The following is a 23,614-nucleotide window of genomic DNA, read 5'->3' as shown; positions in this document are numbered from 1 at the left end:
ATGGTTGTTATGATTATATATGGAAACAAATGTTTGTATTAATTGCATGATTTTGCTGAAGTCTTTGGTTAATACATTATAGAAACAAGTCAGCCTGCACACACAAAAGATTAAAATTGTTACTTTCAGTGTCATCATATGGCTTCTTTTCAATCACCTGTGCATTCATTAGTTTTTACTGCAACATGAGAGACATTTTCATGCAAGTTGGTCAGTTTGAAATGCATTAAAAACAAAGAATTGAGTATTATATCTTGTTACGTACACAGCATAGCTTAATGAAAGGTAGAATTTTTTAGGTAAATCAGAAGATGTTAAAATCAGAAGCTATTCTTTTTCAGGGAAAAGCTCCATTTGTCTTCAACTGGAAATTCCCATGTAGAACAAGACAGAATTCAGATCCTGAGGCTCAGCTTTCCTTGTATATGTCTGAACCATTGTTTCTCATTTTAAGTAACACTAAAATTGGAGCACAACTCCCATCTACACAGAGTATACTGGGTACACAGGAAACATGGGGAAACATGGGGAGTGACCACTAACCAAACCTGGGAAGCTGTTCTGGGCTGCAGGGACACCCAACACCCCTTTATAATTAATTTTTCATGAGAAAGGTGGTGAAAAGCAGGAATAAGTTGCCCAGAGAGGTGGTGGGTGCCCCATCATTGGAAACATTGTCAGGGTGAACAGAGATCTGGAAAAACAGATCTAGTGGAAGATGTTCATGCTCATTGCAAGGGTGTTGGACTCCGTGACCTTTAAGGGTCCCTTCCAACACTGCCATTCTGTGGCACATAAAGGTGTAATTCCACAGCCCTGCAGCTGACACTGGTTGCAGCAGCACACTTCTGCCAAGAGAGAAGAAGGAAAGGTGGCTGGTGAGGGGTTCCTGCTGAAGAATGGCTTGGGCCAGGACAGCCAAGGCGGTGCAGGGCCTGGGAAGTACATTTTGTCCTCCAGGCCATGAACTCATTTGGGAACAGGCCAGTTGCTTACAGCTGCACCCCGGATCCAGCTCTGCCTGTGCTGGGGGTGTTGTGCAGGCCAGAAGGGCTGGGGCTAGAGCACAGTGACAGTGGTCAAAGCTGAGGGCACCACAGGGCCATGCTCAGCCCTCTTTCCCTACACCGACCCCATGTGCTGTCACAGATCACAGAAACACAGAACTGTTAAGGTTAGAAGGGAGATCACCTAACCAACACCTGTCAAGGCAGGGTAACCTGGAGCAGGTTACACAGGAAAGCATCCAGGTGGGTTTTGAATGTCTTCAGAGTCAGACTCCACAACCTCCCTGGGCAACCAGTTCCAGTGCTCTGCGACTCTCAATGTGAAATAGTTTTTCTTCATGTTGAGGTGGAAATTTTTGAGTTTTGATTTATGGCAATTGCTCCTTGTCCTGTTGCTGGGCACCACTGAAAAGAACCTGGTACCCCCCTCTTGACACCTATCTTTGAAATATTCATATGCATTGATGAGACTCCCTGTCAGTCTTCTCCAGGCTAAATGGGCCTAGCTACCAGAGTCTCTCCTCATAAGAAAGATGCTCCAGATCCCTAATCATCTTTGTTGGGTCCCCTGGACCCCCTCCAGTAGTTTTTCTTGCACTGATGAGCCCAGAATGGACTCAGCACTCCAGACGTGGCCTCACCAAGGCCGAACAGAGGGGGAAGATCACCTTCTGGCCACACTTCCCGATGCATCCCCAGCATACCATTGGTCCTCCTGACCGCGAGGCCACACTTGCCGGCTCCTGATTAACTCGTCACCCACCAAGGTTCCTACACCGTGCGGAGCCGCGGTGGCGGCGGTGGCGGGGCGGCCGCAGGGGGCGGGTCTCAGCGGCAGGAGAGGCGCCGCCTCCCCGCCCGCCCGGCACTGCGGGCCCGAGTGCGAGGAGGAGCAGCGGCGGCGCGGTGCTCCGGCGGGCGGGCGGGGGGAGGGGGGCGGGGCCGGGCCGGGGCGGGAGGGGGCCCAGCCCCGCCGGGCGCTCCTCGGCGCAGCCGCCGCCCGCGGGGCTCTGTCTGATGAGGAGGGCTGCGGCTGCCCCCGTCTCCGGACAGGCTCTGGCGGTGCCGGCGAACCACGGAGCGGTGCGGCCCGGTCTCGGGCAGCCGCGGGGGCGCTCCGATACCTGGCGGGGCCGGCCAGCCCCCGCCCCGCGGCGGGCGGGCCTGGCAGCGCCGGCCCGGCTCTGCCCGTCACGGGCGGTGTTGTCGTTGCAGCTGGATATGCCGGCCCGGAGCGGGGCCCCGCCGAGCTGCTCCGGGCTGGATCTCCGCACCGCGCTGCCGGCCCGCCCGGGGGGCAGCGGCCCGCGCCCGGCCTCCCGCCAGCCCCGCGCCTCAGCCCGCGCCCCGTAAGTGCCCGCCCGAGCGGGGGGTCACCGATGCAGCGGTTCGGTTTTCTCCTCCCGTAGTTATTTTTCCAAGAGCAGTTTCTCACATGTGTCCCCATCTGTCTGACATAGCTCTGTGATGTTCTCTTAGCTCATTTAAGCATATGTCAAATCTATGTCACTTCTATTAATTTTTATAACCCCGAAATCAGTTAGTTCATAAAAGAAGGTTAGTTTTGTTGAAATCTGTTCCTGAGCAACCCACCTCAGCTGCTTTTTATCATCTGCTTCCCATTTATTTACTGATTGATTGCACAATAACGATGAAAAATCTGTCCAGGTGCTGAAGTTAGGCTAACAAGTCTTTGTTTTCCTTAGTCGTCATCCTTTCTTTTAGCAATATATGCTAGTCTGCCTGTCATGTCATCTGCTAAGTTCTGAAGATGCCAATTTGGTCAGCATTTTAAGCATCAAGGGCTGATTTCACAAGTGTCTGCTGACTTGAGAATCTTTATCTTATCTTTAACTTTATCCTTTACTCTTAACTTACCTTTTCCACTTTGACCTCTCGGTCTCTCTCCCGATAGAAGGAATTTCTGTAAATACCAATTCACAGTTAACTTTTCTGCTAAGGGTTGAAATAAAGAAGACACATAATAATTCGTCCTACTTTGTATAACTCATTCCTTTTCCTCTGAAGTTAAAAACCTTGCCTTCTGTCTTTTGTCTTTTTATTGTATTCAGGGAACTTTTACTTGTTGCCATTTATGTTCTTCACTAGTTACAAACTCACTTCTCTACCATCCTTGTTCTGATTTTACCCCTACATGATAGCACTGTCCCTTTGTCTTTTTATAGTGCTCCTTAGCCATGTACACAGTTTCTGTATTTTTTTAAATCTTGTGTGATTTTTCACTTAAGGAAAGCTCTCCTGTTGCAGTTAAAAGAGTCTTATACGCTCTTGCCTCTGAATTGCAGTTGTGCATTTAATATAGTCTGTTTCAGTAACTGCTGGCTCTCTGTTCTTGTACCTCTCTTAGATTACTTGTCTAAAAGTCATGTCAGCCTGTTCCCAGAGGGTTTTTATGAAGTCTGTTAGTTTGATTCTGTTACTCGCATCGTATTTTCCTTAGAACAGGCAGTGAGAAACATTGGCCAGCAGGCCAAATTCAGCTCACCGAGCAATTAATCATGTCCAAGTCCTGTGTCCCCACTCTCCCCAGGATCCTTTGGACTAAACTGAAAGTAGGCTGCAGCATGGTTAAATGGTACTGGAAAGCCCATTTCCTTATGGTGGTTCCTTTTCAACCTCGAAGTTTTGCAGAATATTCTGGTTACATGGTATGAACTGCACTGTCACATGGCAAAAGCATACATGTTCTGTCATATCCAGTTACATCTCTTATCTCATTATATATTCTCATGTTCCTGGGTGCAAACCCATCCTGATACAGGAAATACTGGTAATTTGGTCATGTGTTAAATATGCTTTAGGTCACATGGTAAGGAAAAAGTCAATGCTTTTTTGAGTGCATGCATAAAAATCTTTGTGTTCTGCCTCTGCCAGAAGGATTCACTGTTAGAATATTTTCTTAGAAACTATCTTAGTGGTCACTTTCACATATTGCGTTCTGTCTTCAACTTCTCAGTCTAGTTTCAGTGAGTTTATATCTTTTACTCAAAGCTGAAATGAAAAGTGCCCATTCTTCTAGTAGCTTCCTCTAATTTCTGAAACACAAAGCTGCTTTTAATTGTGGGAGGTTGTTCACCACACATGCTGTATTAGTAGCCAATGGCTGCTTAATATTCCTCACTGATTATTAATTACCATCATATCAGCTCTTAGATGGTGGCTCAGGAAGAGGTTCTGTGTGGGCTGTTGTTCATTGTTCTCAAGACAGCAACCTTCTTCTTGCTACTTCTTAGCCTGCCTCTCCTCATTGACTCCTTAATTTTCAGAATTTATTCCTGTTCTACAATTACATTGGCTTAGCCTGCAAGACTTTGGTAATAGGATGGGGAGGAGTGCTGTAGGGGTGGTTTCTGTGAGAAGCTGCAGGACTCTTACCCTGTGTCTAATGGGGTCAGTGTCAGCTGGACCATGGCTGGCCAGGGCCCAGCTCATCAGCAATGGTGGCAGCACCTCTTGGGTAACATAGGTAAGAAGGGGGAAAAAAAGTAATTGCAGCTGCAGAAGAGAGGGCGAGACCATGTGAGAGAAACAACTTACATAGACATCAACAACATGGACACTAAAGCCATTGAAGAGGAAGGAGGAGGAGGCGCCCTAAGCGCTGGATTAGACATTCCCCTGCTGTCTGTAGTGCAGCCCATGAGGTTCATGGTATAGCTGAGATCCAGCTGCAACTGTAGCCTGTGGGAAGGACTCACACTGAAGTATGTAGGGGACTCTCCTGTGGGAGGAAACTCATGCTGGTGTGGGAGAAAGACTTCTCTCCCTGAGGAGGAAGCGGCAGCAGAAACAGCATGCGATGAACTGACCGTAACATCTATTCCCTGTCTCCCTGTGCTGCAGAGGGGGAGGAAGCAGAGAAATGGGAATAAAGTTAAGCCCAGGAAGAAGCTTACTGGGTTGAGGGGAGGGTGTTTCTTTAGGATTTATTTTACTTCTCATTATCCTGCTCTGATTTTTGATTGGTAATATTCAGTTAATTTCCCCAAGTATGGTTTGCCTCTGGTGGTAATTGGTGAGTGATCTCTCCCTGCCCTTAACTCATGAGCCTTTTGTGATATTTTCTCTCCTCAGCCCAGCTGAGGAGAGGAGTGGTAAAACAGCACCTTTTTGGACACCTGGCCTTCAACCAGGGTAAACCCCCCACAATGATGCAGAACCACCTAGGTCATAATGCTGGTTTGTGTGAAGACATCCCTCCTGAGGGTTGTTTTGTTGGTTTTTAATGTCTTTGTTAGAGCTTTATTGCAGTTCTTTGACCAAGGATATAGCAGTATTTATTTTTTTTTTCCAACTTCTGTTCTTATTCAAAACATCCCTTACTTCACTGAATTCGAGTCCTAAAATTATCTTCCCTTTTGTTATTGCATGAAAGCTGTCTCTTCCTGCCATTAGCTTTTTATGGAAGGCTGTCCCATGTGTTTGTCTCCAGGATTTATCTTACTTGCCTGGATAGAAAATTGTGTTAAGCATATTTGTGACTCATGGCCTTGAATCCTTTACCCTTGCATCCGCAGTTAATCCTTGCCAGACCAAGCAGCCTGACCTAGAAATGTCATTAGTGATCTCATGACTAGGTCTTGATAAATTTCTTTGGTTTTGCCATTGGATCCACATGGGCAGCCCATTTTCCAGGCTGACAGGTGAGTATGTCAGATGGATGTTTGTCATGGTGTTGTGACATTTGCAGCTTTGAGACTTTTCCATCTTCTCCTTCATGGCCAGGAGAGGCTATCTCAGTAATAACCTGCATAAACTTTTAATGGAATTCAGCTTCCATGTACTCACTGATCTCATGCTGATCACAGGCCAGTGCTCTCTACAGTCTACTGTTTTCCAATTTTCTTTGCATGTTTCTACTCATTATTCTATAGACCATTAGTTTCAGGAGTACAAAGTTAACTTGCGGTCTGGTATTCCAGGGCACTGGAAGGTAAGAAATAGGAGAAGATGAAAAAAAAGTTGTTTACTTAAGTAACTGTATTATTGTAGTGCTTAAAATACTTTGTTTCTTGTTTCTCCTTCTATTGGTGACATACTGCAAGACAAAATTAATTAGCGCTTACTTAAGGAGAAAATATAATATGAAACTTAGAGCCAAAGATTTTGCTTCCAGAGGTGTTAATAGATTTTGAGGTCTCATAAAATTATATGATGCTGATTTTTTCCTTCTGTTGTTTTTTTCCTTTTTCTTCTCTTTCCTTTTTTTTCCCTAAAGAAATCACTGTAGGTTTGGTGTCTTTGAAGTATGGAATCAATCTCTATGATGGGGAGTCCCAAGAACCTCAATGAAACTTTTCTACCAAATGTTGCCAATGGCATCAAGGATGCCAGTAAGGTCACAATAGGCATCATTGGAAGTGGAGACTTCGCTAAGTCATTGACAATCAGACTTATCAGATGTGGGTACCACGTGGTTGTAGGGAGCAGAAACCCTAAACACGCTGCTGACTTTTTTCCCCATGTGGTTGATGTCACTCACCATGAAGATGCAGTAGCTAAAACAAACATCATTTTTGTAGCCATACATAGAGAGCATTACATCTCTTTGTGGGATCTCAAACATTTACTTGCTGGTAAAATTCTGATTGATGTCAGCAATAATACAAGAGTAGACCAATATCCAGACTCCAATGCAGAGTATTTGGCATCACTTTTTCCTGATTCCCTAATTGTCAAAGGATTCAATGTCATTTCAGCTTGGTCACTGCAGTTAGGACCAAAGGATGCCAGCAGACAGGTAAATGTTTTTATTTATATTAATTTAACTTACTTGTAAAATTAAAGTGACAGGAACTGAATGTAACAGCCAGAACTCATGAGATTTAAATTCCCTGATTTAACATGCCTAAAATGTTGTACCTTTAGCTTATATTTTAGTAGCCAATAAAACCTTCAGAGTTTAGTTCATCCCACTGTAAGACAAATAAATTAAGTGGTCCAGTTTTTCCCCCTTATTGGCTGTTTTTCTTTAAAGATTGCAAAGAAAATGTGGACACTACCTTAGAATAAACACCACTTACCTTTCAGTGACTACAGACAGAGGAGAGGAGTTTAATGTTGTGTCTTAATGTTTCCCTTGGGACATAAGTTGATGTGTTTCCCTATGCTTTATACAAGGGTAGAGACAGTCTTTCCCGATGCATTTTAGTGGCAGAATTGGGGTGAACTATTGAACTATTGAAAGAGATGCACAGAAATCTCAGGTCCCAATCACAGAGCTCAAGAATCAGCTGTTCTAAAAATGGATGTGTTCAGTGTAGCAGCATGGTAATTAAAATAAATTTTCTAGCTTTTAGAGTGCCCCAAAATCATAAATATGAGGGAACAGAAGGAAACACATATCTTTCTAAGTGATCATTCATTTGAACCAGCACTGCCTGTGAACATCATGTTCAAAGTCCTTCCCAGTATGTTCTGCAAGTCCATCCTGCATACAGAAAATGCACCTTCATGGTTTTCATGTTTTGCTGAAGTGATACAAAGGATTTAAGCCTGTGCAAGCATCCAATCCTTCATAGCTTTATGAAATCTGAGAAATACATAAGAAATAACTAATGTAACATGACTTCTGGAGGCTAAATTGAGTCTTCTGGCGCTTCAGGTAGATTTAAGTGGAATGGAATTTATATGGAATTAGCATAATTTAAAAAATAACTTCACCATACTTCTTTTATCCCCTTTCAGAATAGCACTACCCTAAAAGTAATTCACTTCAGTCAAAACAGATTATATGTCCTTCAATGCAGGTGATCAGCAAATAGTGTTGGACAAACTATAGCCCATTGTAAATTTTAACAGAACCTTGAAGTACTTTATAGCCATACACTTCTTTCACTGTATAATAAGCTGGCCTTTAAAATAAGTTCTTATTTGGCTGCTAGTTTTTGTCTTTTCTGTTGAATGCTCAAATGTGAAATCTGTGAAAATCTGGGTTGTGAAATTAAGCTGAAATTGTTATCCGTGGAGAGAGATTACAGTGTTCGCTGCTTCTCATTCTGTGTATGCTATAGTTCTTTAAAGGTCATCATTCAAGATTCTTGTGTTTTTGAGGGATTTGGGATTTTCTGAAATGCTTTTAGCTGTTGCTGGAGTTAATCCAGTCCTGTAGACATTTCAGTATGCCAGGTTTCAGTGTACAGATTACCAAGACAGCTCCCGTTACTAAATCCTAGAAAAAGCCAATTTTGTTTTGATTACTCTGTTGATAAATCAATGTGCATATTTGCACTTTGGCTAGATTTTTATGTGATTTTATTGTCATTGATGATATAAGCTTGGATAAAGGACATAGTTTTAGTGGTTGTGTCATAGTTTTGATTTGGAAGCCCTTAAGGTTTTCGATGGGTTTTGCTGTTTTGTTTTTTTTAACTTTGTCTTTCTCTGACTACAGATAATTCCCTTGACTTTCCCAACAGGTCTATATATGCAGTAACAATGTTCAGGCTCGCCATCAAGTTATTGAGCTTGCCCGTCAGCTCGGTTTCATTCCTATTGATTTGGGGGCATTGTCATCTTCAAGGGAGATTGAAAACCTGCCTCTGCGACTGTTCACCCTGTGGAAGGGGCCTGTAGTGATTGCCATTAGTCTGGCAACATTTTTCTTCATCTATTCTTTTGTCAGAGATATCATCCATCCGTACATGAGAAATCAGCAGAGTGACTTTTACAAGATTCCCATTGAGATTGTGAACAAGACTCTGCCAGTTGTTGCTATCACTTTGCTTTCTCTAGTATACTTATCAGGACTTATTGCAGCTGCTTATCAGCTTTACTATGGCACGAAGTATCGGCGATTTCCTCCTTGGCTGGACAACTGGCTCCAGTGTCGAAAGCAGCTTGGACTGCTGAGTTTTTTCTTTGCAACAGTGCACGTGGTGTACAGCCTCTGCTTGCCTATGAGGAGATCAGAGCGGTACTTGTTCCTCAACATGGCATATCAACAAGTAAGACAATCTTTAGTTCAAAGAATGCCTTGGCTGGGTACATAAAGCTCCTGAATGCAATTATTGGGTTTTTCTTAATCTGTTCTACTGCTTTTGGCACAAAATGTTATGGGTTATCTTATGCATAGGTTGTGCCAATTAAGAAATATCTGTGCATTTTGCTCACCTTGTGGGTCAATCTGCAGTCAAGTTTGTGTGATAAGGGGAATCAAGGACATGTCCTACTGAAATTCCTGATAGCAATATACACAAGAAGAATGTAGGATAAGAGCAACAGCAGGAGAATTCTGAGCTGTGTTCTTTTCTATGTATACTTAACACATGGGGGGAAGTATGTATATCATAAGTGCATTTACAAATATTAGAAGTGTAAGGGCAGATACTGTAATCTTGCTTACAGATACTTCTGTGTTCCAAAAAGAAGATGCTGATATTTTGTAACATTTTGGACCAATGCTAAAAATATGTTATTCTCTTAAAATTCTGTGGATATCATCAGTTGCAGCCTATAGAAATTGACTCATAGTTTCCAGGAAGAATTGATCTTGCACAACCCTGTAGCATTCTCCTACAAATTTGTCATCCTCTAGAAGAGGGTCTGATACTGCTGTCTGTCAGTGAGACAGCTTATTGTAACCTTTGAAGAGGCAGAAAAGCAGCACTGCAGAAAAATGGCATTGTCATGCACCACATAAAATCTGTAGGAAAGAGTTGTGATAAAACAGAAAGAAAAAACAAATAAGGAAATAAAATGAAATGTAAGAAATTAACAGGGAGTGTCACAAATTCTGAAAGAGCTCGCATCAAAAACTGAACTTAGGAGAAAGGAAGGGCAGAACTGTAATAGGCAGCAAGAAACAGTAATTCACACTTAAAATTAGTAATACTAAAAGATTCATTGGTACTTTTACTAAGAAATTATCTTCGTTTTGATGATACTGTAAAACTCTAACTTGCTAATATTTGCTAAAGGTGCACCTTTTTCAAGACATATCTTATTGCAATGGTTCAGCTGGAAGTGAAAAAAAAAAATTGAATATCTAACTTTCTTAGTTGTTTGTTTTTTCTGGTAAAGCTGTCCAGTGAGAACCATATTGGAAAAATGTGATGCCAATAGTAAAAGAGAGAAACAAGCTTGGACTCAGCATAGGAAAGCTGAAGGAAATGATGCTAAACTACTTCTAAATGTAACAAACTAAAAAGAAATTGCAGGTTTATCCAACTTACGTTACAGAATTTAAGTTTGCTGAGTCTGAAGAACACAGCTCCTTTTTTACAGTGTATAAGAATGTGCAGAATTATCTGATTTTATAACAATATTGTTGTAAATGGTATATAATGTTACATTTTCTTTTAGCATGTCATCTAAATTTCCTTGTTGAACATATTTTTAATCTAGCAAGAGCCAATACCAGCAGTAAGGAAATAGCTGATTTTTTTGCAAGGAATGAGGAAACCTCTGAAACATTTGACCCCATTTTATAGTTGTCCTATGACTGTGAACTTTTAAGTCAGCAAAATAACTTCTGTTGGTATTTTTAATATTCTTTAGAATAAAGTTCTTCCGTTCTACTCTTTCATCAGGTTCATGCAAATGTTGAAAATTCTTGGAATGAGGAAGAAGTGTGGCGAATTGAAATGTATATCTCTTTTGGAATAATGAGTCTTGGATTGCTTTCTTTGCTGGCAGTAACTTCCATCCCTTCAGTAAACAGTGCCTTAAACTGGAGGGAGTTCAATTTTATTCAGGTATGTTACTTTTTTAATAAGGGAGTTTTGGTGTTAACAAGAATTCTTTAATCACGATCATAAACAAAAGAGCCTTTTTTCCCTTTGTCTCTGGGAATTCAATAAAAACAGAAATTACTCAGCACACATGTTACTATGAAGATACATTAAGCATTTCATGAGTGTTAGAACAGGACTTTTTGTTTTACACTTCTTGATCTTAAATAACCAACATAGCTATGACCAAATAGTCACTAATATTTTCCTTTTCTTTTCTTAGAATGTCTTGCTAAATTCAAATTAGATAAATTTGGACAAACCTGCTAAATGCATTGATACTGAGTAGATACTTGTATAGGTAGATGCACACAGCTATTAAAATTGAAGACTTAATTTGCCCTGCAGGATTTTTATTACACAGCCCTCTGACAGCCATGGTGCCACTGAATAAGTTTTTCTTCCTGTCTGCTGTGGGACTTGACACAGCTCTCAACTGCATTATTCCCATTAGCTGAAAATATCCACTAATAAAATAATGGAGCTTTGCTTATTAAGATCAGAGGCTTTTCAAGCCCTGGCACACCATATGCTGCCTTCCATCCTCAGGTAAATACCTAGAACATGCAAATCTAACCAGTATAAAATACTGAGAAATACAGGCTTTAATGAACAGCTCAATGCTTGCTCCTACACATAATTGCCAGTAGTTTTAGGAAGCAGTCAGGTATAAGAAACTTTACTAGCATTCAGGTGAAAATTCCTCTGTGTGCACAGTTTTGGGGTTTGTTACATTTTGTTTTCTGACTTTGGCTTTAGTATTGTAGTCTTAGCTCAGTCTTTTCTGATTAACATTTTTTTTTCAGCTTAGCCTAATAATGCTGAATTCTGAGTCCTGTTCACTTCAGAATGTGGTCACTGACTTTAAAGTTCAGGGCTTGGGTTGCGCTTCATAATTTTCAGACATTTTAAAGAGAGTGTTATGGAACACTTAAATGGCTGTAGTTATTTGAGGACTGTCTGTAATGTCTTCCCTTCCTTTATGATTTCCATTACTGGAAAACTGCAGGTAGACCTACAGAAAGTTTGCTGAAAAGTTTTTAAAAGTGGAGTTACCCTGACAGAACTGTTTATTCATGGTCATGGCTTTGAGCCTTCAGAGAGACTAAATACTCAAGTGTATTGTTACAACATCTCTGCCATCTGGAGTTCTCTGTGTGGGGACAATAGTGCTGCTGTTGGGTGATATAAACCTTCAGTGCAAGAGGGAAAAATATGTGTTCACTAGTGAGTGACATGATGTCTTTATCCAGTAATAACTTCCAGCCACAAACACAGCATTTTTGTCTTATTTTTCCTTACTCATATTTCCAAATTTTAGGCTTGTGTGACTGAGTCAAAACCCACACAATAATCACTGCATATTTACTGCAGTTATTTCCACTGTAAATTAAGTAAAAATAGTTCCAAATATAAATACTTAAGAACTTTAATATCCCATCTGTCAGTATTTTGAGGAATTTGGGAATAAGTTGTTTGCTTTGGATGTATGTTACAGTTCATACTGCATTATGAGCAGCAGATAACTGATATTGGTAATGAACTATGATCATTTGCAACTCTTAGCCACAAAAGTATTGAACTACTAAAAATTTCCTTAAAGTTAATGAGCATTTAGTTTGGTATTAATTCTCAGGATGTAAGTTATTTTTCATTTAGTTAGCTGTCAAAAAAGTCTTTTTGCTTTCTTCGATCAGATAACAGACTTTCAGTGATTGCTTACTAGAGTAAAGGGAGTCTGTATTTCTGTGTAAGTTTCACTGTCCCCAGTATGCAAGGAGTACAGGTAAAACTTTATAATACTTACTCTTTTATATTTTTCTTCTAGTGAAGTGCAGTGCAATGAAGGAAAATTGAACTTAAATTTCTCATTCTTCTTTAAGTCACGAGACAAACAATGGAACTACTAACCTATCATCCCATTGCTGCTTTTCTTTTCAGCTGGGAAAAGCAGTATGTCTCTAGCTTTAGTCCTGAATCTCAGATGATTTGCCACAATAGCTGCTGAACTTGTTTCATGTCTGACAGACGAAGAATCAGGCAGTTACCACACTCAGTCCCAGCTCAGCACTTCACACTGCAAACAACACATTCTTGCTTGCCATCTTACTAAATAGTTTCATCAAAATAAGAGTCTGGCTTCTTCTAAATAGTTTTACCACTACAACATACTCAGTCTTGAGTCCTACTAGGAAAATCTGAGGTTATTAAAATGTACAGTATACACTAGCCTTATCCCAGTAGATCAAGCCCTAATCTCCCCAACCTACGGCAGTTCAAACAGTCTTTGAACACAGTCTTCCTAATATACTCTAAAGAAACACCAGTTGTCAATATGTTTACACAGAAGTCATTGCTGTTGCTGGTATCCCAAATTATTTTGGAGATGACTCCATCTTGCCTAGCCTGGTTTCAAACACAGGTGTCAGCAGGCCCAAAAGTTCCAGCCTCCTTCATCAAGGGAAAAGGACTTGGAGAGGACAAGCAGTGCAGGCAGTGCTCCTTCGCTCATAGTATGCATATGAACAAAGTGAGATATGAAAAGGTTTTAATAGTGCAAAAGGAAATTACTGTGTCAGTCCTAGAAGAAGCTAAGAGACCAGCAGAAAACAGGAATTGCTACAGTACAGAGCTGACCACTGTACAAAATGAAGGTCTGATTACTTCATTATTATTTGGAGAGAAACACTCATAATATTCAGATAGAGGAAACCACAGAACGAGACAGTGATGAAGAATTTTCTCAGTAGGAGATCCTAGATGATTGAAACTTAGTGAGAAATTTTGCAGTCACCTTAACATAATTTAGAGCTTAAGTTTACTGAGAAAAGCAGCAGGGAAGAAAGCTGTGGCTGATAAACTAATGCAGCAGTTTTCTTAAATTCCACTTCAGTATTCTTCTTTTTCTCATCTAAATATATTTGGATAAGGAGCAAAGGAAGACATGGGCAAGAAATACAAAAGAATTGGTATTTTGTCAGAGTAGGCAGAATAAACAGCTTAAACCAACATACTGTAAAAAGAATGAAAGACATTTATTGAAACCAGTGCTTGAGTGTTCACATAAAGTACAAGGAAATAGAGAATGTTGTCAGCAAGCTATGCCTTCAGTTTAGTGAGGAAAGTTAAACTGTAAATATATGAGGTAAACATAAATGAATGCTGCTTTTGTTTTTCAATCTAAGACTTCAAGTCCAGAACCCATCCTTTATAGTGGCCATAGATAGAGCAGACTTGTGTTGAAGGCTGAGCATCATGTTTTTTAGCAAAAAAAACAACACAGATCTGCCATTTGAGTGGTAGGAAGCTGACTTTTTTGTTGATATTCCTTTTCTCTCCTAGCACAATCCTAAAGCTTTTAGGAGGTAGCATGAGTAAAATATTTCTCATGCATACACTTTGAGGAAAGGCTGCCCTGCCTTGGTTCTCCCACAAGAATAGGATATCTTTTCCCCACAGTAAAGATGACTGAGGTCTGAGTATTCAGCAAGTTTATGGATAAGATTCCAGTCAGGAGTTACTACACAGTTTTTAAGTTTAGCAATAGCCTGTTACACAGAGAATCTGAAGTCTATCTTGCATAGATGTAGAATTTAGAAAATATCTTTTATATATAAATTATATCAATTGCTTGGAACTACTCGACCATTGCAAATGTAGAAATTCCTGAAGCAGATTTGCCCCACAGCACATTATTGTCTCAAATGCATACACCTTGTTGGTAACATTGTAGGGGTTTTTCTCCTTCATCTTTCCTGCTCCTCTAACTTGTTAGTTCCTTTCTCAAACAATACCCGTTTGTCCAGTTTATCAGTAGCCTTGCCTGGGAATCTCCTGTATTGGCTAAAAGCTGACTTTGATCAGGAAGGAAAAGAAACAAAACAGGGAGGACTTAGAGAAAAGCTAAAAGATTTGGGAGTCCTTAGGAAATGTGCTAATCTATTACTCAGCTTCCAGGAAACACAGTATTAGGGAAGATAAGGAAGCAAAGCAGCCAAAGATATTTTTCCACTTTCCCCGGCAGCCATCCTAAAGCCCAGGCAGAGGGTTGCCAAGAAATAGAACTGATGTTGCTGCTCACTGCACTGTTCAATGTGAATTTACCAGTGAAGAAACAGTATTGCTTCTTGCTGCTTTCAGAAGTCCTCTGCTCTTAAAGGAATTAACATCTGGAGCCTGGTAATGGTAATTAAGTGCCCAGCTGAAGAACATAGCATTAGTAGCTGACAGAAGCTATAGCAATGTCTTTGTTAGTTTTTTGGATGTGTGGTTGAAATTGTGCAGTACACACTAGCACATGCTCTACCAACACTTCAGAGAAGCATATGGCAGCTCTTCACAGGGCAAAAAAAGAGAACTTAATAAAAGTACATCTTATAGTTTTCTTGTCTTTTTGCTGTTAGTTTAAAGTATACTGATGTACTTCTTAATTTCCATTTTGACCATTGGATAGAGAGAAATATATAGATGTCTCAAAACTAGAGCTTGCAAATGGAATTAAAATAAGCACTAAAATAAAAATAATTGGAAATGACTGTATCATATTTCCCTTCTGTTTCTTTTTTCAAGAATTGTTGTATTTCTCATCAGTAATCCTGATGAAGAAGTGAGGGATATGATTCACTTGTGCCCTTCTCCCTGCTAGCAGTGAACAATGAGTTCAGGTCATACCACAAAAATCTCCAATAACATATTAAAACATCAGGTTTGATTGTATTGTTTGGTGTTCAAATTTCTTACCAGAAGTTCTGTTCAGATACCGCATATGCCATTTTCATATCCTCAAGTGTTTGTCTAAATGTTCTGTTTACTATGGGATATTTTGGGAGCAAATTGTTTTTTAAGAAAAAGTATGCAGCATATCTAAAGATTCACAAAATGGCTCTGAAACCACTGGCAAAAAGATAGATAAATATTGGAAAGTCAAAAAACATGTACCAATCCCAAGAAATCAACAGAAATATTTTCCTTTTATACCATTATACCTGTGAATCCTTGCAAATAGTATTAGCTCAGACATTCTTCTTGCCTTAGAGACTGCTTAATCTTGAAGTAGAAGGAATTAATTCTTTCACTGTGTGTTACAGACCCTTAGGTCTATAACATTTTTCTTTGCTTGTCTGTTTGCTGGAATTAGACCATACCTTGGTAGCCAGTTACCTTTCTTAATGCTCGTTCTCTGTTTCAGTGATTTTCTGCAAATGTTTCCCAGCCAGGTTAATCATTACATCAGTTTTGGCCAGAAACAGTTTTTCATTTGATTACCACCAGAAGTCAAAGCATAGTAGTCTTCTTTAATCATGGTTTGAGAAAGTTAACAATGCGTTGTCAAATCTACGAAGCATTACAGCTACAGGGCCCTTAAAAAGGCAGATTCACAGAAGTGGTGAGTGACCCCTATTAGCATCACCACCTGCAAGCTCTAGATTTATGTGCTGAGAGATTCTTCCTCTGCAGGCTGCTGTGGGAATCTTCTCTTTCACCTTTTATCCAGCACTGCCTGTTTATGGTAAACTGCAGCACTGCTTTGTGCTATTATGCCCAAGCCCTGCAGTTCAGATATTCCCATTAACCAGTCAGCAACAACTGATGGAGAAGGTAAGGGCTGGTTTATGCTAACATCAGAAAAGTGGATGTAGGCCTCTGTGGGGTAGAAGTAAGCTGCGCATCTCAGAGTCATAAAAATATGTGAGTTTAGGCCCAAATCTTTTCCAACACAATTGCATTGTTCTGTAATAAGGAACCTTGGAAGTGATCTAGCCTCACAGTTAAGAAATAGGAAACTTAATTTCCAGTCACAATGGATGTTGTTCTACTAACTATACTGGATTTGTTCCTTATTGGCATCTCTGTCCTGAAGTTGGCTTCCATTACTTAGAATTTGGGCAGGCATCATTTCAGCTGTGACTAAGGCCTGTAGATGTTACCAGAGATACTCTGTAAATCAGTGTTCAGTTCTGTAATTTCAGAATGTGAACTTAAAACCATATATAGCTAATTTAATGTAGTGAATAGGTAAGAGATTTTAACTTGATGTATAATAGAAATGTTAAAATAGTGCAAACAATGTATTAGAGATGTCAGGTGAAGGACCAAATGCTATTATCTTCTTTTTCCTGTTTTCTCTTTCTTCAGTCTACACTTGGATACATTGCTCTGCTTATAAGTACTTTCCATGTACTGATTTATGGATGGAAGAGAGCTTTTGAAGAAGAGTATTACAGATTTTATACACCACCAAATTTTGTTCTTGCCCTTGTTCTGCCTTGCATTGTAATTCTTGGCAAGATTGTATTACTTTTGCCATGTGTAAGTAGGAAACTGAGGAGAATTCGAAGAGGATGGGAGAAAAGCCATGTTATAGAAGAAGTAAGCGGATCTGTTCCTCATCTCTCCCCAGAAAGGATAACTGTAATGTGATGTTATTTGTTAACACTGTTGTACATGTTTGGGCTTTGGGGTTTTTGTCATAAATTTGCATTTTTAGGAGTTTAGTTAAGTAGGAGTCTTTGTAAAGTCTCTTGCTTGACATATAGTACAAGCTGTTAACCAAACTATGAGAAGTTTATATCTAGAAGACTACTACTTCTGATAGCTAGAAAAATATTTTTGTTTTGGATTACAGAGAGCAGATGATTATGAAATAAAATTGTCTTTAATGTTCCTTTTCACAATTATATCACAATAGTATTTTATTAGAACCAAGCTTTACAGATATTTTTTTGACTTGGAGCATATGTGTCAGAGTGCTGTTTATTAATATGACATTTTCTGGGCAGTGTTTCTTCTATTAAAACCACATTTCTGCATTAATAAGTTCAAAATATAAAGTAAATTATTTAGGAAATAAATAATAATCAGGGTTTATTTGTAATAATCACAGAATCACAGATGGTTTGAGTTGGAAGGGACCTTAAAGATAAGTAAGTTCCAATGCCCCTGTCATGGGCCTTGACACCTTTCACTAGACCAAGTTGCTCAAAGCCCCATCCAGCCTGGCCTTGAACATTTCCAGGGATGGGGCATCCACAGCTTCTCTGGGCAGCCTGTTCCACTGCCTCACTACCCTCACAGAATCTTCTCCTAATATCTAATCTAAACCTATGTTTTTTCAGTTTGGAGCCATTCTCCTCATCCTGTCACTACATGCTCTTGTAAAAAGTCCCTCTCCATCTTTCATGAAGATTTTCTTCAGGTACTGGAAAGCTGCAATTAGGTCACCCCTAAGCCATCCCTTCCAGGCTACACAAACCAAATTCTCTCTGCATTTCCTCACAGGAGAGGTTCCCCAGCCCTCTGATCACCTCGGTGCCCTGCTCTGGGCTCGCTCCAACAGCTCCATGTCCTTCCTGAGCTGGGCACCGCAGAGCTGGGTGCTGTGTTCCAGGTGGGATCTCTCTCACCAGAGCAGAGCAGAGGGGCAGAATCCCGTCCCCTGCCCTGCTGCCCACGCCGCTTTTGGTGCAGCCCAGGACACCTTTGGCTTTCTGGGCTGAGAGTGCACATGGCCAGGTCCTGTCCAGCCTCTCATCCACCAGCACCCCCAGGTCCTTCTGGGCAAGGCTGCTCCACATCCCTGCATCCCCCAGCCTGAGTGGATACTGGGGTCACCCCAGCCCAGGGGCAGCACTTGTACTCAGTCAAGTGTATTGCACATGTACTGTATATTTATTTGTGTGTGGTTTTACACCATTCCATGATCTGAATATGCAAACCCAATTTCAATTATGGTGTGATTGTACATCTTGTAAGCAAAGGGTATTGTACTAATACCCTCTTCTTTTTTTTCAAAGCATTATCTAGGATTTTTAGACATTTGGCATCTCTTTTTTTTCATACATCATATAATTAAGATTCAAAACCGTGATACACATTTAAAGAAAGATGTGTGCAAACTAGTTTTTGATTTTTCAATGATTTTGAAATATGAGGAAATATTTTAAAACAAAAAGAAAAGCTGAGAATTCAGCAACAATAAAAGTCCATTTTCACTGTGAAGCTTCCAGTATATTGGAAGCATCACAATGCTCATGTTATCTGTGTCTACACTGGAGTTTCAGTTATTATATATGAATTTCCCAGAATGTGTCTTAAATTCTTAGTATCTTTTTGTGCAAATACAATCTTCTATTTTTATATAAAGGTCTAACTTTTACAACAAGTGACTCTGGGATATGTCTGAAGTTTTGAGAAACCAAATTATTATTCTTATACTTAAAAATCTCTACACCTTGACGTTCGCATTTCCTGTTGAATTCTAAATAATGTTCACAATTACTTATTACTACTGCTATGTCAGTAGTGATTACTCTTCTCTAACAAAACAACCAAACTTGACTCATACCTTCAGACTGCTGCTGCTTAATTAGCAAAACTTCTATTTCAGTGAATCAGATTGTGGATTTGGTCCTAATTTTCTTGTATTAAAATATATTTTTCTTATCTCTATTTGCCATGTTTAAAATCTATGATTTTCTTAGCTGAACCTTCTCTTATTTTTTATTACTTTGTAAGAATTTGTCCTATCATGCATTAGAAATCTACATAATTAACCTTGAATTTATCCTTAAATATCACTGGTCCTGTAAATCTCATTATCTCTGCTTGTAATGAAATGAACAGCTTCACAGAAAAAGAAGATTCTAGAATCAGACTCTGCCCCCAGTTATGCCAACCTAAGCCTAAAGAATTTGCGTTACTTGTTCTTAATTTAATTTCAAATTCAAAATATTAACAACAATTTTATTTTTATTCTAGTATCCAAATTCCCCAAACTTACACATCAAGCCTGTGTATATTCTGGGTTTGTTACAAAATGAGAGACAGTTGAACTTCCTTTAATTTTAAGTATGTTCAAATCTAGAGATGAGAAATAAAATACTTGCATGATGTTTTTTCAGAATTAGAGCATTTTTATATGTCTTTAGACATGTTTTGTATTAAATGAGAGGCCAATGGATTCTTCTTGAAAATGGAGTTTTTTTTAAAAAAATAACTACATTATGTGTGTCAGCAGATATTTGATACTTTTTCTAGTTCACAAATACACAATTTCAAATAGTTGGAGAGCTCAAATTTATCCTCCTTTTAAAGCCTTGGTGATGGAGTCAATTGGAGGGAAAATAATTCATTTTATTTCACCATTTCTGGAAAAATAAATTGTAATAACAGCTACAATTGGTCAGGCTAAAGCCTTTGAGATTTGTCTCCAGTAGCTGACAAGTGTCATATGCTTGTCAAAAGAAAGCAGGTGTCCAGTTCTAACAGAACTTCTCAGCCACTTGGAAATCAGTAATTTTGGATTTATTTGAGACAGGTGCTGGCTCTGGATTACTTTATTTAATACCTATGTTCTCCAAAAATTTATCAAACATTTTAGAAATTTCAAACTTTCCTATTTTTTAACAGAAAAATAAAGAAGAAAAAAAGGTTCAAAAAAATCTATTGAATAAATAAAAAAAGTTTGCATTCTTTCTTTTTCCAAAGACAAATAAGTTTGTTTCAGGGTATTTATTTTATTGTTCCTCTTCCAATATGCAGCTATTTCAATGATACTGGTGGTGATACACAAGTACAATAATTTTTTATCAAACATTCTAGACATTAAGTGAAAAACGGTTGTTACTAGAGACAGGCAGGAGCCTAAACTACTACAAATGAGATTTTCACATAAAAATGAACAAGTAACAATTACAACTTGTAACTTAACTTCGTAATTGCATTCCAAAAAGTGTATGTGTCTTAAAAAGCTTGCAGAATTGAATGTCCTGGACTGTTTCCTATTTCATTATTGCAGCATTGTTGAAGCATTGTGCTTCATTCTTTTAAATAAAATTAACTGTAAAAATCTTAGAACACATCAAATCTTGGAGAATTTTAATGGGATAAATACCACTTTACTTTCTACCCCAGTCCTGCGCATGAAACCTAATTAAAATTACTGGAATGGGCTGGTATAACTGAGGGTAGAATATCAAACCTCTGAACAGATTTAAGCAGAAAGTATTACTGTTGACCATCTGACTACATTTGAAAATTAAATATGCTGCTATTATTTTACAGTAATTTTACATTTCTGTAGAATATGTAATTAACATTTATGTTCCCTAGAGTTATTTATTTTGATGCAATAGTGATAATGCAGAACTATGATACTGTACTAACTGGAAATTACTGTCAAAGTCCACAGATACTGTACAGTCATGCATCCACTGACAGTATATACATAAATGCATTGGCCCTTTTTCCTATGCAAAAAGTTTCTTTGTTGTTAAATTTCTTCAACAATGATTAAACTGTTAAATTTTAAACTGCCAAAGATGTCTGGAGAGAATAATGATGAGTCATTCCTATTTTCAAACTGTGTGTAGAAAATTAAAAACGTGTTTTAATTTTATATGTTACTTGAAAGGTTGAAATATTGAAGTATTAATAAATAGACAATATTTTTAGATCAACTATATGAAGGCATTTTATGAAATATTTGTGCTACAAAAATGACATATGGTTTCCTGTTAGGCCATGTATTTACTTCTAACTGGACTAGCATGTTGACTTGTGATTTAATATTATATAGTGTTCTTTAAGGACCAATCCGCTCTAACAAGACACTGTTAAGCCTGAAGGTAAACAATGCTCATACATTTAGCAAACTTTATATCCAGCATATATTTAGTCCCAGAAGGGATCTTTTATTCATGTGACCAAACACATTGATTTCTATAGAACTCACCATAGGACTTCTCGTTGGAAAAATACCTGAGGTTAATTGTTTAGTTTAGATTGCATAAATATAAACAACTACATTCTTTTAGACATCTTAGTTACTTAGGAGAATAAATACGTATTTTGAGAATAGCCTGCTATAAAATTATTTTTGTGTAGGTTTATATAAATTGCTTAACTGCCTAATGAAAATAAGTAATGAAATAATCCTAATTTCTCTTAATTATTGTATAGCTAAAAAAATAGTGCTTAATATGTGATACAGAGTTGTACACACATTATAAAATGGAGACCTCTATGTATTTAGTAACAGATTATTTGTTTTCCATGATATTAAGATATTAAGATATTCTTAACATTGTCTAAAACAGAGTTCTATTACAGGTTCCATGTGTCTTAAATTTTATCTTACAATTCTATTAACTGTGGCAACTGTTAATTAAATGCACATGTTCTCAAATTATTTAAAGTTTTTGACTTATTTAGTGGTTAATTATTTCGTAATCGTTTTGCAAGTTCTTTAGCTTGTAATAGTTACTGTGAACTGGTGCCACTTATAATTTTTTGTTCCAACATTGTGAATTATGTGATGTGCCGACATAAGAAAGTACATTCATATTTTTATTTGGCATTAATTGCCTATAAAATAGTGTTTCTATGTTTGTGTCTGTATGGCATTAGCTGCTCAACTAGCATTAAAGGAAATAGCTAATTAATATAAGGCAATGAGTTCCCACGTGGCAATAAATTTCACAGGTATGAATATAGTTAGGAAACAGCTTTCCTCTGAAAGTTAGATATATCAGGTGCATAAAAATTAGATTGATTTTTTTCAGTGTAATATTTTCACATATGCAGTGGTAATGAATGCATATGCATAGATCCTTGCAGAGAGTGCATCTCCTAATATACAAGATTTTGAATTCTTGGCTGTTCATCCTGTAGTATTTTCTATCAATATAATGAATAATGTTGAAGTACTGATATTGTATCACCATATGATACTGCTTGAATTAATTAGATTACAGCCTTTAAAATAAGTGACACATTTAACTGACTTGAACAATGATCTCTGTCATTATATATTGTTTCTCATGCCTTGTTGGCAGTGTCTTACAGTGAGCATAATATGTCTCCCATATGTAATATTCTCTTTGTAGCTGTGTTTGTCAGACTGTTTGTGCTGTCTCTCGGAACAGGGCTATTATAAATTGTTAGTAATGCTCTTACCTATTTTTCCATAGACTGTGTTTTACACAAAAATCAATAAAAACTTAGTGTAAGGTATTTTGCTTTTTCTTCTGTGCTTATGCAGAATAAATTTTACCTTGTGTTTATTTCTAATACATGGATGCTCTGATCAACATTTTCTCTGAGAGATAAAACTTGAATGTGAATTCATGAAAATATTCTAAGGGCAGTTTATTTCTTTTTCAATGTCTAGTTAACAGCTTTTTCACACAGATACACTGGATAGCTATATCCCTTATCCTACTGTAAAATATTCTCCATGCTTTCAGAACACGAGGGAACACTACAGTACTATCAGCATATATTCAATCCACTTTTTATTCAACAAAAAGTTTGGCTATGATGAGATGGCTAGGCACCAGTATGTTTTCCAAGTGTCCTGTTGTGTGTATGAAATAGAATTAGTCTTCAAATGAAACAAACAGGTGAAGCACTTTGCAGTCCTTCGTTTGGAAATACATAACTCTTTTGCTAAGAGGCTTTTGCCAGCATAAGAGGAAAAGACTACATGAGAGATATAATGCTGCTTAACTGTCAATGAGCAGCACAAACTGAGTTTCTAAGTTCAGAGAAGTAAAGATGCATGGGTCAGTGGAGCTGGCAGCATTGGCATTGCTTTCACATTAGGTTACATAGCCTTACCAGACTCCCAAATGGAATATAGGTATTTTTAAAATTCAGAAATTTAATATTGGTTTGTGCCATGCCTAACATAACAGTAACATTTTGGACCTTGAAGTCTTTCTTTTCTTGGCTTTTACTTTTTAATCTCCCCATTTCTCTATATCTCAGTGCTTGTTCTACTGAGTGTTGATATTATGCCAGCAGCTGGGGCCCCAAACTTAAATGTTTCTCCAGCCTTTGTACTGTACTTTGTAC

The 23,614-nt window shown here is 38.5% G+C and overlaps 1 protein-coding gene across 3 annotated transcripts; it reads left to right on the top strand.

The window, feature by feature from the left end:
* The first annotated feature begins 2,246 nt into the window (after positions 1–2,246).
* STEAP2 (STEAP2 metalloreductase) lies at positions 2,247–22,715 on the top strand. Of its 3 annotated transcripts, XM_088060234.1 has the most exons (6): positions 2,247–2,356; positions 6,247–6,768; positions 8,447–8,974; positions 10,559–10,723; positions 16,895–17,128; positions 17,875–22,715. In XM_088060234.1, the coding sequence occupies exons 2-6, from the start codon at positions 6,277–6,279 to the stop codon at positions 18,253–18,255; spliced, it is 1,800 nt and encodes a 599-aa protein (XP_087916360.1). In that variant the 5' UTR covers positions 2,247–2,356; positions 6,247–6,276; the 3' UTR covers positions 18,256–22,715. The 3 variants fall into 3 exon arrangements, with proteins under 3 accessions (XP_087916360.1, XP_005518841.2, XP_087916368.1); XM_005518784.3 differs by lacking the exon at positions 17,875–22,715 and having other exon boundaries at positions 16,895–17,433; XM_088060242.1 differs by lacking the exons at positions 16,895–17,128; positions 17,875–22,715 and adding an exon at positions 14,784–14,809.
* Positions 22,716–23,614: the final 899 nt, after the last annotated feature.

This window comes from Pseudopodoces humilis, chromosome 1 (genome assembly GCF_049639895.1).
Source record: "Pseudopodoces humilis isolate 2021_Gansu_Grassland_sample_001 chromosome 1, ASM4963989v1, whole genome shotgun sequence".
Classification (NCBI taxonomy): Eukaryota; Metazoa; Chordata; class Aves; order Passeriformes; family Paridae; genus Pseudopodoces; species Pseudopodoces humilis.
The sequence above is the reverse complement of the archived record's forward strand: the minus strand, read 5'-3'. Positions and strand labels throughout refer to the sequence as shown.

What these genes read in the sequence shown, in the direction of transcription:
- STEAP2 (XM_088060234.1), top strand. Translation starts at nt 6,277, where the DNA reads ATGGAATCAATCTCTATGATGGGGAGTCCCAAGAACCTCAATGAAACT. An exon ending in GGGAGTTCAATTTTATTCAG is followed by an intron (nt 10,724 to 16,894) that starts GTATGTTACTTT and finishes CTCTTTCTTCAG; the next exon opens with TCTACACTTGGATACATTGC. An exon ending in AAAGCCATGTTATAGAAGAA is followed by an intron (nt 17,129 to 17,874) that starts GTAAGCGGATCT and finishes ATGTTTTTTCAG; the next exon opens with TTTGGAGCCATTCTCCTCAT.